This window comes from Phaethon lepturus, unplaced genomic scaffold (genome assembly GCF_000687285.1).
Source record: "Phaethon lepturus isolate BGI_N335 unplaced genomic scaffold, ASM68728v1 scaffold54888, whole genome shotgun sequence".
Lineage (NCBI taxonomy): Eukaryota > Metazoa > Chordata > Aves > Phaethontiformes > Phaethontidae > Phaethon > Phaethon lepturus.
Genome location: NW_010557981.1, coordinates 1 through 17797, shown reverse-complemented (window position 1 = coordinate 17797; position 17797 = coordinate 1). Strand labels below are relative to the sequence as shown.

Genomic DNA, 17797 nt, shown 5'->3' with positions numbered 1-17797 from the left:
CCCTCAGCACAGGAAGGACATGGACCTCTTGTAGTGGGTGCAGAGGAGGGCACAACAATGATCAGAGGGCTGGAACACCTCCCCTGTGAGGACAGGCTGAGAGAGTTGGGGTTGTTCAGCCTAGAGAAGACAAGGCTCCAGGGAGACCTTACTGCAGCCTTCCAGTACTTAAAAGGGGGCTTATAATAAAGATGGGGACAGACTTTTTAGCACGACCTGTTGCGATAGGATGAGATGTAATGGTTTTAAACTAAAAGATGGTAGATTCAGAGTAGATATGAGGAAGACATTTTTTATAATGAGGGTGGTGAAACACTGGCACAGGTTGCCCAGAGAGGCGGTAGATGCCCCATCCCTGGAAACATTCCAGGCCAGGTTGGACAGGGCTCTGAGCAACCTGACCTAGTTGAAGATGTCCCTGCTCATTGCAGGGGGGTTGGACTAGATGACCTTTAAATGACCCTTCCAACCCAAACTGTTCTGTGATTCTATAGGCTCAAAAACCAGCAGGCAAAGAAAAAATTTCCAGCTTTTAAGTCAAGGTGCTTTAAGGGTTGACTTAATATTTGAGTTGTAGATGTTGCCAATGCTGGTCATCTGACACTTAGTTCCCTTTTAATTTAATCTATTAAATTAAAAGTACCTTTTTAACTGGTAAGGAAGAATCTTTCTTAAAAAGCATAAGTATGAAGCTAAATGTTCTGAGAAGGTCTTCAATTTCACAGCTGTTTCCTGGAAGGAAAAACAACACATTAAATATTTGTGCTCTGTAAATAAAAATCTGTGTCAATACTAAAAGAAAATTTTAGTATCTTAATCTAAGAAATCTTACCAGGACTGTCACAGTATCTTCTGTAATACTCTCAAACAAGTGAAGCATTCCTTCCTCCAGAGGGCGAACATACAAAGCATTTTCATGAAGATACTGTGAGAACTGAGCACAGAGAGGTTTTAAACTGGTGCTTGCCAAAAGCCCTTGCAAACTGCTGCAAGTTAATGATTGAACAGTGCAATTTAACATAGCACCTGTCATCTTAAGTAATGCCCAGAACGTTAATAATAAGCTATAACACTCAAGTGATGTATAGCCACCTCCTCGACAGGGTGCACACACAGACCTTGGGGGGAAGTGAGAAACAGTGAAGACAACGGAAGTCCAGGCAAAATGCCATCTAGGGCTTTGCCACAGCACCCCATCTCCTTTAGTTGCCATGCAGAGCACACCAAACCCCTGTTTTTTGAGTATAAACATCCTTGCATTCCTTGCTCAACTCTATCAAATTAAGGCTAGATCCATGCATCCATTAAGCCACCAAAAGAAACTATCCTACCTTTCTCCCTGCTGTTGTTCACCTATCAGCCTTGCCCTGTGCACAAGCACAAACTAAAGAACTAAACAGACTTAAAACTGAGAGCAAGAGAGATACATTTTAGTCTTTCTGTTTCCAGTCCAGTTTGCAACATGGGTCAAAGCATGCTTATGCCAATGCAAAGGATGGAGCTGTAACTAATCAAAGGGAGAATTCCTACTTTCAACTATGACAGGTTTGGGCAATTATGAAACTTTGACTTTACAGAACCGCTGGACTTTATGAAAAACCACTAAAGTAAATGTTATGGCTAATTTCTCTTTCAAAAAAAGTATACCTAAGAACAAAGGTGTTTACATTTTGATTATATTTAAGAGTAACAGTACCATGAGCTTTCAATTTCGATGCCACAGTATTACAAAAAGCTTTTTCCACAGATTGACATAGGCAGTCAAAAGTGATCTTGGTTTTTCTTTTACCCCAAAGAAAGATACCTTCACCTTTGATTATTTATACCACAATGTAGCTAAAGATCCCAGGCAAATAGGGTATGAGAAATTTTAATTTTTTTTTTATTATTATTATGGTGCAGTAACACAGTGTTAACAAGAAGAGAGAGATGCCAAGCTCTCATTCATGCATGTACAAATCTGGATGGAATTAGGGAAAACTCCTAAATCTAAGGAGGAAGAAATAACACATGCAGAATGCTCCTGACTTGTGTTGCAAGAGAGAGGACTGGAGTTATGCGGCATGATGCTGAAGACCCAGCAGAACCCAGCAATCCAATACTTAAAGAGAAAAGGAATACTTGAACCTGGAAGGGAATTGTCCACATCTACTTTGAGTGTCTGGTGGGGAAAATAGCTCGAAAGCGCCAGACAAGACCTGGAGTTGGGGAAAAATAAATCAGTGCAAGTGTGCTAAGCCACTACCTGACACTTGTCTCATTTCTTCTACCACATTTAAGGGGAGGTTTTTGAACCACCCAGTGGAGGAGCCAAGATGACAGTGAGAACACTTGCCAAGCAAACAGATAAATTACTCAAAAATACAGGAGCAACAGCAGCTTCAGTGAGCGATAAAAGATGCTTCACTGCTGGAAATTCATGGTAAAAGCCCTGAGAGGTGGCATGAACTGAGGCAATTAGGTCATGAATATACAATGGGGTAGACTACAAGAGCCATAATTATGAAAACAAACAAAGCCTGAATTTGAATCACAGTCAATTATAGAAAAGGAGAATCAAATTACAGTTCTGATTAAGTTGCATGTTTCAGCTGTGTGAAAGCACTTCTCTGCTGAAAAGCAAAAAAGTGTTAACTAGGACATTAAGAAAAAAAATGCATGACAAGTGATGTCTAAGAAACCTGATTTTATTCCCCTCATGTAAACTGCAGTACTGTCTATAGAATCTGATCACCACACTCGAACTTCAAACAAGGAGACACAGTGCCTGCCCCAAAGAATTTGGAAGATGACAAAGCCTCGTGTTTTTCACAAGAAGGATGTGCTATTTTGGGAACATTTGGTGGCAGGAGCAAGAAAATGTTCTCAAACCAAGATCTACACAGAACCTCTGTTAAAGTGTATTTTTGATTCAAATAGTTGAAACAACCGAGAAGGCAAATAGAGTGCGATTTCTCTGGTGGATACAACATCTTCACAGCCGTATTTGTTGCCTGCAAAGACATTAAAAGAGGTCCTCCCAAGAACAGGAAAGTTTTGCGATCATTAACATTGCCACTACATGCATTGCAGCCGTTTGATGAATGCAAACCACGTCCAACTTGGTAGCTTAAGTCCAAGCCCTACAAGCTACTAAATTGAAATTATAGTCTGAATCAGAACATACTGTCATCCAGCAATTTAAATGCACACAGATTCACTTGCACTATGAAGTCAACAACTCTGATGTTAAGGCAGTTTTATTCCAAAGCACACGTAAACGCATCACCATGCAAATCCTTGTGCATGAAGTTCTTTTTCATTCTTCATGGCATAGAAAGAAAGAAATAAATCAAAAGATGCAGCTTAACAGCTCTGAATGATACTCTCAGAAAAGTCTTCCAATGGAGTTGCACGGAAAAAGGGAGGTCATGTTTCTTGTAATAATTTCCACATGCTTTACAGACTTGAAGTTTCAGAACACTTACAGGAAAGGTCTTTACACAAATAGCCCAAAATCAGATTATAAATTGGGTTTTTGACATGGGAACAGAATCAAAGTTCTCTCCTTCATAAACCAACCTTACATGCAGTTTATTTCATGTTAGTTAAATACTTTAAACACAAGACCTTCTGTCTCAACATCTCCCATGCCCCAGTGCATTAAGACAATCATCTGTTTAGCAGTGCAATATTCACATATTTTAAAATAGTTAGCTGAACCTTTGCCAAATGCCAAATTTAGCACGTAAAACTTTGATTCGACTGTCATATTGCTCTTGTAGCAGAGCACATTCAGAGAATTCACCCAATAGAAAAGATCTCTCATGCAGGAGAAGCTACCTCTCAGGAACACACTCACAGCATTCCAGTAAAGGTGGCAGAAGTTTGCATGACAGATCATTCACTCAAAATACTACATAATTGAACATACTTGTAGCTGAAATCTGTAAGCTTTACCTTCTCATTTAACGGTGATATAGTGTCTGTTGCAGAATCAATGGGAAAGATCTGTACCTTCTGCTCAGTGTATGTATGGAAGTTCAAAAGAGCTGTTACAAGTTCTTGAACAAAAGCCAGCGCCTGGCCAGCAAGGTCTCGCAACTTCAGCTGTGAAGGCAGTTATAAAATTATTATATTTGACATGTACCTATTTAAATGAGAAAAATTCTATTGCTGGATAAAAAAATTGCTATCAACAATTTCCTTCTGGTTACTAGTTCAGCCTAAAATACATCACAGCAGTTACCTTTAACTTCATTTTTAAAGTTTATGAATAAACTACAATGCCGCTCAGAAGGGCATGTCTTTCTATGATGACAAAGTATGTTTTTATTTCATACAATAGATGATGCTTTGCCTTTGCTGCGTTTCTCAAACTACAGGCCACAACAACACTAAGAGGTTAGTAGTACAATTACAGAAACCATCTTTGAAATTAAGATTTGTAAAGACCAACAGACTAATTGCTGACAACAGCTCAGTTCTTTCACTGTGGTGATAATGAGAAATTTTTAACACCCGGTTGTAAGAAAACTTAACTTTAATTAGTAAAAACCAATTAGATTTTTCTCCCAGAATAAAAGGTGTCTGCTTCTCTAACCAGTAACATTCAATTCTTATTCTCCCACCTGGACAGAAGCGAGCTGCTGCTAATGAATAAGGCTGTTCTGTGGCTTTAATGAAGCAGGGGTGTATCTACGAAATTAATCCAAAATGGAACACTGAAAAAACAAAGGCAACCACAGAAGAAAACCACACTCTATTGTGATTTATGGAGGAGAAAATAAGGTTAAAGTGACATTTCAGCCAAGAATGACTTATCCTTCACAGATGTATTCCTAAGGCTTCAATGAAGCGTTAAATCAAGCGAATCTTGATTACGCATCAGGGATGGTGGTGAGTAATTAATGCAGTCATCATACTCAGTTTGTGTATGTCAATTAGCTACACAAGGAAAGAAAACAGACAATATTACTGCTTTGCTGTCCTTTACACTGCAGCTTGGGCCAATGCACTAGCATTTTGCCTCCACTGGCAAAATCAGTCATAAAAATCTGTCCTGGAACATTTTCAAGACTGCCGATCTTGAAGCATGAGGCTGGCTAACATAGCAGAAAATAGTAACAGGAGAAATTCTCCATGCAGTTATTCAGATTTTTCTTAGTACTTAACAACAGGCTGACTTAAGGCTACTTCCATCACAAAACTGGACAGCAGGTCGCCTGTTCTCACTGCAGACATTAGGAACAAGGTCTCTTTATAGGCACTTCTGAAGAAAGGAGAAAGCAGCTATTTGAAATCTTTCTACAGTGGCACTTGAATGCACCAACTTGAAGGTTTGAGACATATCATACAAGCAAAGAGAAAAAACACTGAGTGCTGTGGAGTCCATCCTCAGTGGCAGCAAAGCAGGAAAATATTGCCTGCATCAAGGTATCCAATTTACTACTGTAAAAAGCCTTAATATATTTAGCTATTCACAGAAAACTAATGCTCATTTTTGAATGCTGAGTAAACCACATTCCCAAGGAAATTGATGAAATTACAGTAATGACCAGAAACTGTTTCTTTTTTAAATAATATCTACATTAATAAGGGTGATACGGCTGCAAGTAAGAGGTGTTTTGGCAAGAAGTATCCCATAAAACATAAGTGAACCATGCAGATTTCTCAAAGATGCAGAATTTATTCCTCAAAAGGATTATGACTAGTGACAAGTAATATTAACTAATATGGGATTCTAGCATACACACCAGTGTATCGTTTACAAATGCAAACATTCTTTGAGGCTTGAGTGATGTGACTGAAGAAACTCAGTGTGAGGGCAAAGGAATTTAAGATACCAAAATTACCTTTTTTCAACAAAAATCTTAGGACCTCTAAACTAACATAGTTTTAACCAACTTTAAAAATTAAATGTTCAAATTCTAACTTACTGCATGTTGGCCTAGTAAAAGAATATTTCGTGTAACTTCAATAAGAGACAAATACTAAAGCCTTTTTGCCATTCTTTTTAGAAAGGCATGCCTGAGTTAATACCTACAATGATCATCAGCCAGTAGTCAATGGATTAGCTCTGGTGAAGTGATGTGAGCAGACAACTTGGCTCCTTGACATAAGAACAGTGTAGACTACCTGTTGAAAGGCGCAGGCTGTGTGGACAGAAATTCCCTTGGAATATCATGATAGTAGTAAGATAGGCTATCTTCTGACATTTCGGGTCACTAAAATAGTTGGTTTTATTCGGTATCTGTGTAGGAAGTTGCATCTTTACATATGAAGTCACAAAAAGTGCTTACCTGATATCTTCTGTTGTGCAACGGTACATTCAGAGCATTGTATTGATTAGATCCTACAGAACAAAAATGGAGTTATATGCACTTATTAAATAGCGTTCTTTTAAGACACGCTTATTGGTAAATAGTGAGAGGTTTTTAAATATAAAATTCGATTGCAGTAATACTACAGTTTATGTAAGCAATATTAACTAAAAAGATAGTAAAATTCACTCAACTAAGATTAAGTAAAATTAGTAAGTAAAGTAAAAAATTAACCTTAAAGGAAGATTAACTAAAAAGATTGGCTTCAATAAAGTCAGCCTAAACATCTTCACTTAAGAACTGTTACTGTGACTAGACGGAGAGAAAGCACTTCCATACTTGCCTCAGATTTTAAATCAAGTTTAACCACCTGAACACCCTGAATTTGATAGGTAAAAGCAGAATCCCCTTGCCCAAAAGAACAGTACTCATCACTAACAAGAGTGAAAATCTTTTAAAAAAACCTTAAAGAATTCAAGATGATGTTCACATTTCAATTACATTCCAGGGACTGTCAAATAAGATGACTGTATTTAACAGCTTGCATGTTTAAACAAAAAGCTCCTGTATGTACTGATGTACTCTGCACATATTTCAGCATTGTGTTCCAGTTAGAGAGCAACTAGAATGATTATTCAATTGCAAGCGGGCACAATTTTTAAAGAGGTAGAGGGATATTTGTACCTAGAGAACATCTTACAAAGGCTTATAGATTTAAAAGGGATCACATCCATCCTCAATTAAACAGAATAATAACCAATTTAGTTTAAAATTTGCACACAAAGGAAATGTACAGTTTCTTATTCCTTTTGTATCATTCACATTTAGCAAGTAACACACAGGAAGAGACAGTTGTATTCAGAACAAAGCGTCCAAAATTATCAAATCCCACTCACAAGGAGGTGCTTCAGAAAACTTTTTTTGTTGACTGCTAAGCATGATTTTGAGAGTGGAAAGATAACAAGCCATTTGATTGTTACTGAAACTGAAGGCAGCTGCTAGGTTACACTTAAAACCAGCTACAGAGCCTATGGCAAGACAGTTGGAATCCATAGCAGATAAACATTTCCTGATTTTCTCTCATTATTCTATCACTAAAGATCTGTCCACTATTTGCAGTGTTTTCTACACCAGCAAAAACATTATGCTATGGTAGATGAGCGAACAGATAAATTATTTGCATTTAAGTTCTTGCTACAATGATAACCAACTGTAAAAAAAAAAATCAGCTAAAGAAGCCAGAGAAGTGTAAGTAGGCAGCAGATGCCAGGCAAAGTGATCTTTGTAAGAGGGAAGAAGTGAAAAGGGTATCAATTCAAGGCACCAACACCTAAGCATAACATGCTATACGAGAGTCAACATTTCCTAAAGAGAGGATGATCTTGTGTTTCTAAGCCAAGATTTGCTGGATTGCCAAGCCATTGGAGAATTTGGAAGGCTCATCCCTGCAGCACTTCACCAGGTCAGCTTTTAGAGAACCTAAGGCTATTCAAAACATTGTCATCAGGTTTTAAACTGAATGAAAAATGCAAAAGTTACCAACAAAACCTACCAGAAATTCAACAGCCTGTTTTCGCTTCTCTGTTCCTTCTCCACTACTTTCAGCTCTTTCACTGTTCCAGGTCCATTCTAGTCTCACTGACAGAAGAGTACAGACTGCTGGCCTGCCCAAGTACAATCTCGTATTCAAGCTATTTACAAAAGCACCCAGTACACAGCACCGATCTGGCACGTACTAACCAATTCTTGCACCAAAGCAATGCAAAGGCTGAGCACTCCTAACTTCATGGTATCCTCTGCACTTCAGTTTATCTAGTAGCACTTGGAAAGGAAGCAGGAAAAAAAGATTGCTTCAGGTGAAAGTCCCCAAATTCAAAGTTTTTTGTTTTTTTTTTTTTTTTTCCCCCAGAAAAGATGAACAAGTCTGAGACAAACCACAGATAAGAACTAGTCTGGGTGTTCTGTAGTCAGACATGAGACACACTGACAGACTTCCCACTGATACTAAGTGTAGACCATTATTGATGCAATGCCTCATTAAGTCAATTTCTCTGCAGCCATTAGTTTATCCCCATCTTAACTTACTGTAACTTTTGAATATGCCCTGCCCAAAATAATACTCTGAGATGAGTAACTAAAGAAATCTTTGAGGACAAACCAATAAATTGGCAGTGTTTCTTCACCTTTTACAATGTTCTGTCAACACTAAGCAAGACAAGTGGCAAATTACCCAAAAGCCTTCAAAGGTTTTAATTTTCATTAGAGGTATATATAAAAACTTGATTAAGATCACTGAACAACATTATGACAAGTATTATGAATATTTATTACAATTACCTCCAAGTGTCTGTGCTGACGTCCAAAATTTCTTATAGCTAATACATTTTAATTAATGAGGAATACTTCCTCCAGATGGATACCCAAAATTAAACAAGAAACCCAGACCAAGGCAATACGTACTTGTGTCATTAAAAGGTACTTTTTCACTGATTATGCATAAGGATTCTTCCAGTCTACTGCCCAAAGCTGCTTGAAGATTCTTTAACTGTTGCTGGCTAAGTAACAAAGACAAACGAAAAACCATACACACTCATTGTAAACCTTTAAAATTTAATCTGTATCACCTTCACCATATTTCACCATAAGCCTCTCTTGACTTTACAGGTATCTGTCTCTTCATAGAATCAGACAGAAATAAGACAGTAGGAATCATTTTTCCTCCTTTATTTATATTTAATATATGACATTGTATTTTAATCCCTTGCAAATAAATGCAATAAACTGTTGTAAATCCTAAATTCTGGTCTTGGGAAGCTCAACTTTCTTCAGAATTAATCTTTACATTATTTTCCAATTATGCAATTATTGTATAAGCTGTATGAAGGTATTCTTTTCTACTAGCATTTGAATGGGAATGCAAAAGGACCTTTAAATTAGTTACTATATATCAGATGCAGTAATCCAATATGCAAGTAGTGAGTTGTCGGTAACTCAGTTATGTCACATCACTATTAGAAATACCTCACAAGTTTTTCAAAGCTCCATATTTAAACATTGCTATCATATGGCCCACTCCCACAAGACTTGGCAATTAGGTTACTGTTCATCTCAAGAGCCTATGCTAATGATATTCGTAATAATAACTTGGGTTTACATCTATATATACAATCAAATGCAAGTGAAGCAGATCTACAGAAAAACCACTTGAGAATGCATCAGAAACCTCTCTCAGCATTATATACATATGTCAAAGATTATTGCATATTGATTCAGACCAAATTCCACACCTTACCCAACTTAGGCCCCCAAATTCTTCACTGTTTTGCTTCCCGTTTGACATCTAGAACTCCTGCACATATAGTGAAGGGTGGGGGAAAGGTGCCAAAGTGACAGGTTTTTTTCCTTTTTTACAAAAACATTTGATAAGTGGAAATTTATTGGGACTAACAAGGAAAAATAATTAAAAAAATAGACAAGCACGATATCAAGAAACTGGCCAATAAGTAGCTCATGCACATTAACAAACATTTTCCTTGAAGAGCAGCTCCAAAATTCCATAGAAACTGTACAGCATGAACCACAGTAGCATTGGGCATGATAGAAAATAAACTCAAATTGCAAAAGTACGGATGTCTCCTTTTTGTACTCTAAAGGAATGGCAAACAAGTAGTCTGATAAGTTTTAATTTACATTCTGCCCTTTAATTTTCAAGGCATGCAGACTGACAAGTCTCATATCCCCTGGCTTTTCTGAATAAAGCATGGGTGTCAGAGACAAATGGATCCCTTCCCCTGAAAGAGGGGGGAAAACAGAAGAGCAGTACTCTCAGAGACATCTTCTGTCAGGTGTTCGTTGGATACCGATTTCAGTGTTTAAAATAAAGAAGTGTCAGGCTTTATTATTTTTCAAAAGCCTCCTTTCTGAAACGGTAGTGACAATTTCTTACAATGACATTAATCACTCAGTTGTCATTGAACATTAAAGACAAGCTCTGAACTGAATAGTAGCAGATTAAGACCACACTGTTTTTCAAACACCACAAAAAAGCAAACAACTGCGAAACACAGCTTTCATCCTCTTTTGCAAGTCATTCTCAGTGGAACCCTGACCTGTATAACAGGAGAGTCATTGGAATTCAAGTATCTTCACATCTATCAAAATAATTAAAATATATACTTCAAGGTTACCATTTGAAAGGAGGAAATCTTCATCTGATCATTCACTATGCATTTTATCCATTACATTAAAGACCTATACTGCACGTATCTTTTAAAAAAAAATGGATCTTAATAATGAAGTTCAGAGAAGTGCACCCTGAATTGATTTGGTCCACAGTCCTCAACTTCTTCCTATTTTCTATGATTGGTCTTCAAGATAATGAGGGTATTCCAAAAATAACAATACAATTCTTCAACAAAAACTTTCAAATATTCTAGGTAAGTGTGTTATACCTGAAGCAAAAGCAATTGTTCAAGAAGCTTTTGAGGTGGAGGGGGATTTTTGAAAACTCTCTGCAGTCAGTTTTCTCAGTATACCTTACCCAAGCTTTGTTTTTACAAAGCTCATATACCTTTGTTTCATACAAGTTCTGTAGTTTCTTTACTTTTTATAGCATTCCATTAATTGTCTAGTTACATACTTAGAAGGAAAAGGGGTCTGACCTGCATAGTCTTGATGTTCATGTGCTGTTGCCCAGTATTTTGAGTTTTATCAACTTTTTTTTTGAAGTATTATACTCTAAAAATAATCCAGCTAATCTTTTACAGTAGTTATTTGTTTATAATCAATTTTTCATTATATTAAATAAAAACACTTACCATTCTTCGGTTCGAAGCCTACAGTCCTTAGCTTCTCTTTCTAGTGTCTGAGACTTGATCTTTATGCAAGAAGATAATCTCACAATGTAAGTACTGACACAGCAAGACATTTCATTTCAAAACTTTTCAAACTTGCAAGCAACAGAAAAATTCCTTACTTCTAATTTGGCTTTATCATTCTGCAGCTTTTCTATGGTATCTGTGTATTTCCTTGTTAAACCATCCACCACAGCTTGATGCTGGGCAGCATCAGTTTCCAAAACCTCAAGTCTAGTTCTCAGCTCCGCTTCTAAACGTTTGTGCTGCTCATCTGCTTCAAAGAACTGAAAGAAAAGTAGAGCTCATATGAAAGCTTCATTTTACTTATGGAATCTAGTGCCATGAGTTATACCAATTTAATCAACCAGTCCAGGCTAATAACAAGTACTAGTTCTCAGACAAATAGAAATTTCATGATATTTACAGGGACAAGATTCAGGAACAAAGTACTTTGTGTTTATTAAAGTTTTGTCATACCAAGCATTCCTTAAATATATTGCTGATTAATAGCAGACACCTGAGAAATTAAACTTGAGCCATAAGGTGTTTCTCGATTTTCTAAAACAAAGTGAAATGCAATTCATTTTGGTAAAGTAATTCCTGACTTAATTACAGCAACTTGCAGAAAATACTTTAAGCTTTAAGGCAATTCTGAAACAGTGAACTAAAAAGAAGTTTCCACCCAGTACCCACTATATGGCTATTTTCAGTAGAGTACCTAAGTGTCACCAAAAGTTAAAAATCTAAATGAGAAAACACACACATTATGCAAGTTATTCCACATACTGTCTTAAGAATCTGAAGTCAAAATACTTTCTCATTAACCCAGTGAACATCTTTATAGACACCCTATCTGATCCAGTCTACTATTCTGCATACAACTAAGCTTATAAAACCACTAGCTTTCAGATGCCATTTTATTTTCTCTATCTTTGTTCATGTGACCAGTTTTCTGTACTAAAAAGAAAGGCTAAAAAAGTTTCACTCACGAGTATATGTAGTCGTTCATTCTCTTCTATCTTCTTCTGAAGATCTTCATTGAAGACACTTTTCTGCTCTTGACTCAACTGAGATGAGGATTCTGCACTTTTCTAAAAAAAAAGAAAACGTGCATTCATTACCTCCAAGTCTCTGGAGGTATCCCAAAGCCCAGCTCCAAGTATCTGAAAATAGTTCCCATCACTAATTCCCAATAGAGGCACATAAGTATACATCTTATTTACATTGACTAATACATCAAAAGGTACACATACCGCACACAGCACGAGCCTAAAAGCAGCACTTTTTCCTTCACACCATTGTTACAGTATAGTGGTGGAATGCCAATTCGATAAGGACTCGGGAAAGCCTCTACTCAGGTATCATATTCACACACACATGAAATTGCTTGTATGGGCAGGTGCCCATTTGACATCATTTGAATCTTGCATGACTCCACGCAGTCAGCAATATGAAACCCTACACACACAGGCTTATTTGGTTTGGGAGCTGTGTGTAAGGCACACCTCCCCCCATCAAGTGTGCAGGTGTAAGCTGGTCTGTTTTTGGCGGGGGGGGCAAGGGGAATCACGGAAAGTGCACTATCCCATGGCAGGCTGTAGCACAAGGTGGCACTGGAAAACACAGGGTCTTCACTGTCCACCAACTACCCTGAGAATACAGACATGTCTCTGCCAACTGTTTCCTCATTTTTCACCTGTTTTGTCCAAAAGATTCAGAGACCACCAGTGAATCCCGTGCTGCTCCTCTGCTCTACTACACTGCTGAACATAGGTAATACCATCATCAAACAGAAGGGAGACTGTTTACATTTAAACTGAACACGACACTTCAAGTGCTTGGGACAGCTAGGACAGCTAAGCCACCTCTGCATTTGATGTCAGCCTACGAACTATAACATCTGAGATATGAGCACGTGTTCACCTTCTTCTAAAAGGATTGCAGTCTGACACAGATAATCTACCCAAATCTTAATCTAAATAGTTTTAGATGTGATTTACATGGTCTCACAATGGCAAGCCTCTGAAGTAAGGGTGACATGGAATTTAGTAGGGCTATGTTCAGTACAATGTATGTACTTAGTGAGACCCTATAGGTAAAACTAAAGGGAACATATTTAAAAGGTACTACAAGTACTTCTTAAAAAAAAAATAAGAAATACAGAACTGTGCATACTGACAGCTGAACAGGAAAGAAAGTCAGTGGCAATGGTTTGCAAAGCTACTCAAGCCAGGCTGAGGTCCTTCACAAGTTTGAAATATGTCTAGTAAAGCAATAAGTTACATAACATGCAATAAAAGAACAGAAGAGTCAAACTGCATTTTGAAGAACAATCTACTATGGTGCTCCAATAATGCAAGTCAGAGGTACTATTCTTGTCAAGGAACTGGATTACAAAAAAACGCACAAGAGTTTAAGGGAAAAGCAAGGAAGACGATCATATTATTAATCAGTTGAATGATTTCTTGAATGTTAGTCTTGATAGCTACAGCATTTTGTGAGCTAACCAAAAAGAAAAGATGACAGTAATTACGAGGAGTTTCCTCAGAAGAGGAAGGTAGAAAAGGATGCTTGAGAATTATTTAAGTCCAGACACACCACCCCTGGAATTCTGATGTTACCTACAGAAGACATGGCTGATCTTAGACAGAACATGGTTATAACCAGGTTTAATCAGCAAGCATTTTGGCAAAGAAAGATCTCAGTACTGAAATTATTCTGTCATTTTGAAATAATGTAAGGAATACTAGCTAAAAATTTAGATTTCAAAGCATTTGATGAGATTCACGTAACAGCTGCCTAGAAAAGCTACAATCATAGGCTAGAAGTGTTAACCATTGACATCAACATTACAAAGCAAGGAGGTGGGGATAGGAAATGAGGGGTGATCGGTTTTCTTTGTAGCAGTAGATTAATCACAGTGCTCCCAGATCTTTGCCAGCTATTTGAGCACTAAATAAGTATCTGGGAAAGGGAGATAGCAATTCAGTATCAGTTAGCTGACACACTAGAAAGAAAAGTACAGAAGTGCTTAGCAAGCATTACATGTATCAATACCTGTTTTGTGCATATTTTCACTCACATCAGTTAGGAACACAAGTTCTGACAAAAACATTTAGCTCAACCCTTGACACAAAGCAATACTGCTAGAAATCTGGATAAGACACTGACAGGTGAGGAGCAGATATCTGCTAGTTATGCAAAAAGTTTTTTTGCTTTTAGCACATACCTTATTCTTCTTGCCCCTAGCTTCACTTAATGCAAGCTCATCTTGAAGTAACTCCACCCGCTTGGCAAGTTGCTGATTTCGAAAGGTCAAGCTGTCCATTTCTTGTTGCAGTTTTCTCAGTGATTGATCCTTCATCTTCAGTTGCTCCTGAATGACCAAAAAGTTTAATTTTAAAACTTTCACTTTTAATAAAAAGTATCATAAGGACACATTAAAAAAAAACAATCGCTTTCTTCATTATTTGAACACTGAAGAGGCAAAAAGTATTGTTTTTAAACTAAAACGCTGGTTTCACTTCCTTGAGCTGCCCACAGATCACACTCAAGTAGATACTTCATTCTACAAATTAATCATTGAGAAGCAACACTCCACTTTTACAAAGTCAGCACCTACAGAGAACAATGAAGACTAGTTGCAGAACAGAAATTCTTTTACTAAACCAAGTTCCTTCTTTATTCTTTTAATCACAATACTTTGAGTAAAAAGTATTTCTATTTACCCTTCCCATTTACCTACTTTATCACAGCTTAATACATATGACACAAGTAGTTTTTAGAGATTACCTTCAGAGAAGCAGAGTTTGCTTGCTCGTCTACAACGCCTTTTTTCAGTACTTGGTTCTGAGCTCGAAGCTGAAAAATAAGAGATGTCAATAACTATGCAAGACAAAAGAACAAATAAAAGCCATTCATTACAATGTGCATAAAACATCATAATCTCTCATGAGAGCACGAGATGTGCATGCTTTTTAAAGTAGTCTGTTCAGGTAGGTAGTAGTGATATCGAGTTGAAAAAGTATCCAATTCATATCCTGAATTGTCAAGAAACAAGTAGTTATTTTACCATCCGAATATTTTGCTCAAATAGAAAATAATTCTTACTCAATATCTTAGAAGATTAGTTACTTAAACATAGTTAATGTTCGAAAAACAGTGAACAAATATAGAAAAGTTGCAACTTCTTCCTTGACTAATCAAGTTCTTGCTCCTATTCAGTGCTATTTCTGTCTCTCCCCTCTTCTCTCCAAAACTGTTCATGACCGCTTCTGGAACATAAGCAGGGCTCACAATAAAGTAAAAATCTGTATCAATTCAAGAAGAGCTTAACTATACTCTAACGCAAAAATATTTATTACCGGTTGCAGCAGATGATCCAGAGAGAACAGCTTGACAAACGCTTCAGGAAAATGCATAAAAAGCACGTAAGCAAAAGCCCTCTAAGACTTACTTATATAGTTCACAAATCTGAGCTAAAATCACTGTGGTGAAAAGTGATACTCAAGAAATCTATTTCCCAGTCACTTCACAGAGTACCTCTACCCTGCAGCAATGAGGATACCGACAGTTCCATCTTCCCACTCCTTGAAAATTGCTTGAATCCTGGTTTCTTCAATGGCAGTTTGTATTCATTTGACATGTTTGAGTCCAGCTGTTGCAGATATAAATTAAAAGGGTTTGTATAGTGTTTGGGAATACCTCTGGCAGATGCATAAAAGGCAAGATTCAATGTGAAACAGCAATGGCTAATCTTTTCAGCCTGATGACTGAATATATTAGCAATGTCAACTGACTTTTGACCTTTGAAAGCACAGGCTTTCACCCTGCAGTATTCCCACTGTGCTGCTCAGGCATCACAAAGGCAAGAGAAAAAACTTGCAAGAGCACCACAAAAAGACTTCCAAGCACAGGGTTTCCCTAGCAAGAAAAAGCAGTGTGTAGTTTTCTACACCTTTTTTCTGCCACAGCTACTAATGCAGGAACATGTCAGGTACAGTGACTGAACTAGTTCAATCATGCTGCACTGAGATACCCAAGCTGAAGTGTGATCCACCAAAAGCTGTCACAAGCTGAAAGAGCCTTTTGACTACTACTTCCATCAGGGTTGCGTGAGAGAGCCAGAAGCTGCAACTCGAGGGGAAGAAGAGACTCTGAAAACACACATCCTTCTTCTGGACTGCTCTATGAGAGAGCAGGGAGAAACGGAAAGCAATCCTTTGGCAGGTACTTCCGTTGGCACTCCTTGAGTCTATCAAGCTCTTGTCTACCTCTCCTTGGCTTCCACAACACGACTGAGTGAACAGGCAAATAGCTTCCCAGGGCTACTTTCCATTTCCACCCGCATGCAATAAACAGCCAACTGAACAACTGATTATTTGCACAAAAAGGACAGTTATCTGCAAGGGGAATCCCACAATGTCCTGGAGTCATTGCACAAAAAATGGGATGAGAGCAAAAAATGATTCCCACGAAGAGCCAGTGAAACATCACAGGCTGAAAATTGCAAGATGAAGTTCAAAGAAAGCTTTTGGACACCATGATACTAAAAGAAAGAGGATCCAGCAGCTGGAACTTTCAGGAGCTAGTCAAAAGTCCACATTTCAAAGTTTAATTCTGGAATCAAGCCGCAAAGTCCCTCAATTACCTTATCCCGTGACATTTTTGTATCTCCAAGGTATAGCAGAGCCACTGTAGAAAGCAATGAGAAACATGAACTCTGTGACCTACAAAGCCACAACGCAAATTCAGTTTTCTTAAAATGATTTTGTGGACACAAATAAACATCTGTGAACAATTTAAATTCTGTAGGTTTTTTTATAGCAGTTCCAAGGAGAATAGTATTTAAAGATGCATCATTCTGTAATCTAGGGAAAGGTGTCAAAAACAGTCAAGTGCCTTGTGCCAACCACTCTGATGCTAGGCTACATAAAACAAAGTGCTGGCTTTCTTTCCCAAGGCCGTTGAAGAACTATACCATTCAAGACCAACAGTCTCCTCTTCCTTTTAGTGAAGAAACAAGAATGAAGAGTTCTGTATTAAACAAAGCTCCACCATTTAAGAAATCATCTCAAGCACCTCGGAAAGGAAAGGCACCTATGGGCCAGAAGTCTTTGCAAATACTCTGTTAGCACCAGAAACGGAGAGCAAAGTTACCTAGGGCAGCTGCGGAAGAATGGGAACAGATGTGAGGCAAGCGGGGAATCAAGTGTCCTCACTTCCAAGACACTGCAACACCACTGCAAGCACTACTAACACCACTGAACTCCCACATCCAGCAGCCAAAGCAAACTCAGAGCCTATGCATAAGACACAAGACCAAGACCTCAACAAATGTTCACACCCAAAAAGATAACTAAGCCTCACACTTGAGTGCAAAGTGGAGAAGCAGGGGAAAGCACAGCTGGTTTCACTTCCCTGGCATAGCTGAACCCATTATTTGCCCTACTGGATGCTTTGCAGACAAGGCACTTTGGTCCTCACGCCAACCTGCTCAGCCAGCGCTCGGCAACACTGTAGTCCCTCGGCACCTGCAAACTCGCACCTCCCCTGCCTGCCCAAGTTTGCCTTCACCTCATCCTCAAGAAGACGCAACCTCTGAACCCCAAACACTTCACGCTGCCACAAAAATCAGCG

The 17797-nt window shown here is 38.1% G+C and overlaps 1 protein-coding gene across 1 annotated transcript; it reads right to left on the bottom strand.

Moving 5' to 3' along the window:
• Window positions 1–643: 643 nt before the first annotated feature.
• Window positions 644–15013, bottom strand: LOC104625303 (protein phosphatase 1 regulatory subunit 21-like; the record flags this gene model as incomplete). The annotated part of the gene is made up of 10 exons (XM_010292895.1): window positions 14951–15013; window positions 14388–14534; window positions 12148–12249; window positions 11278–11442; window positions 11120–11178; window positions 8763–8857; window positions 6282–6334; window positions 3940–4089; window positions 833–934; window positions 644–732 (listed from the first exon to the last, which is right to left on the bottom strand). Coding segments are annotated over exons 2-10 (950 nt in total), but the record flags the coding sequence as incomplete, so codon positions are not given.
• Window positions 15014–17797: the final 2784 nt, after the last annotated feature.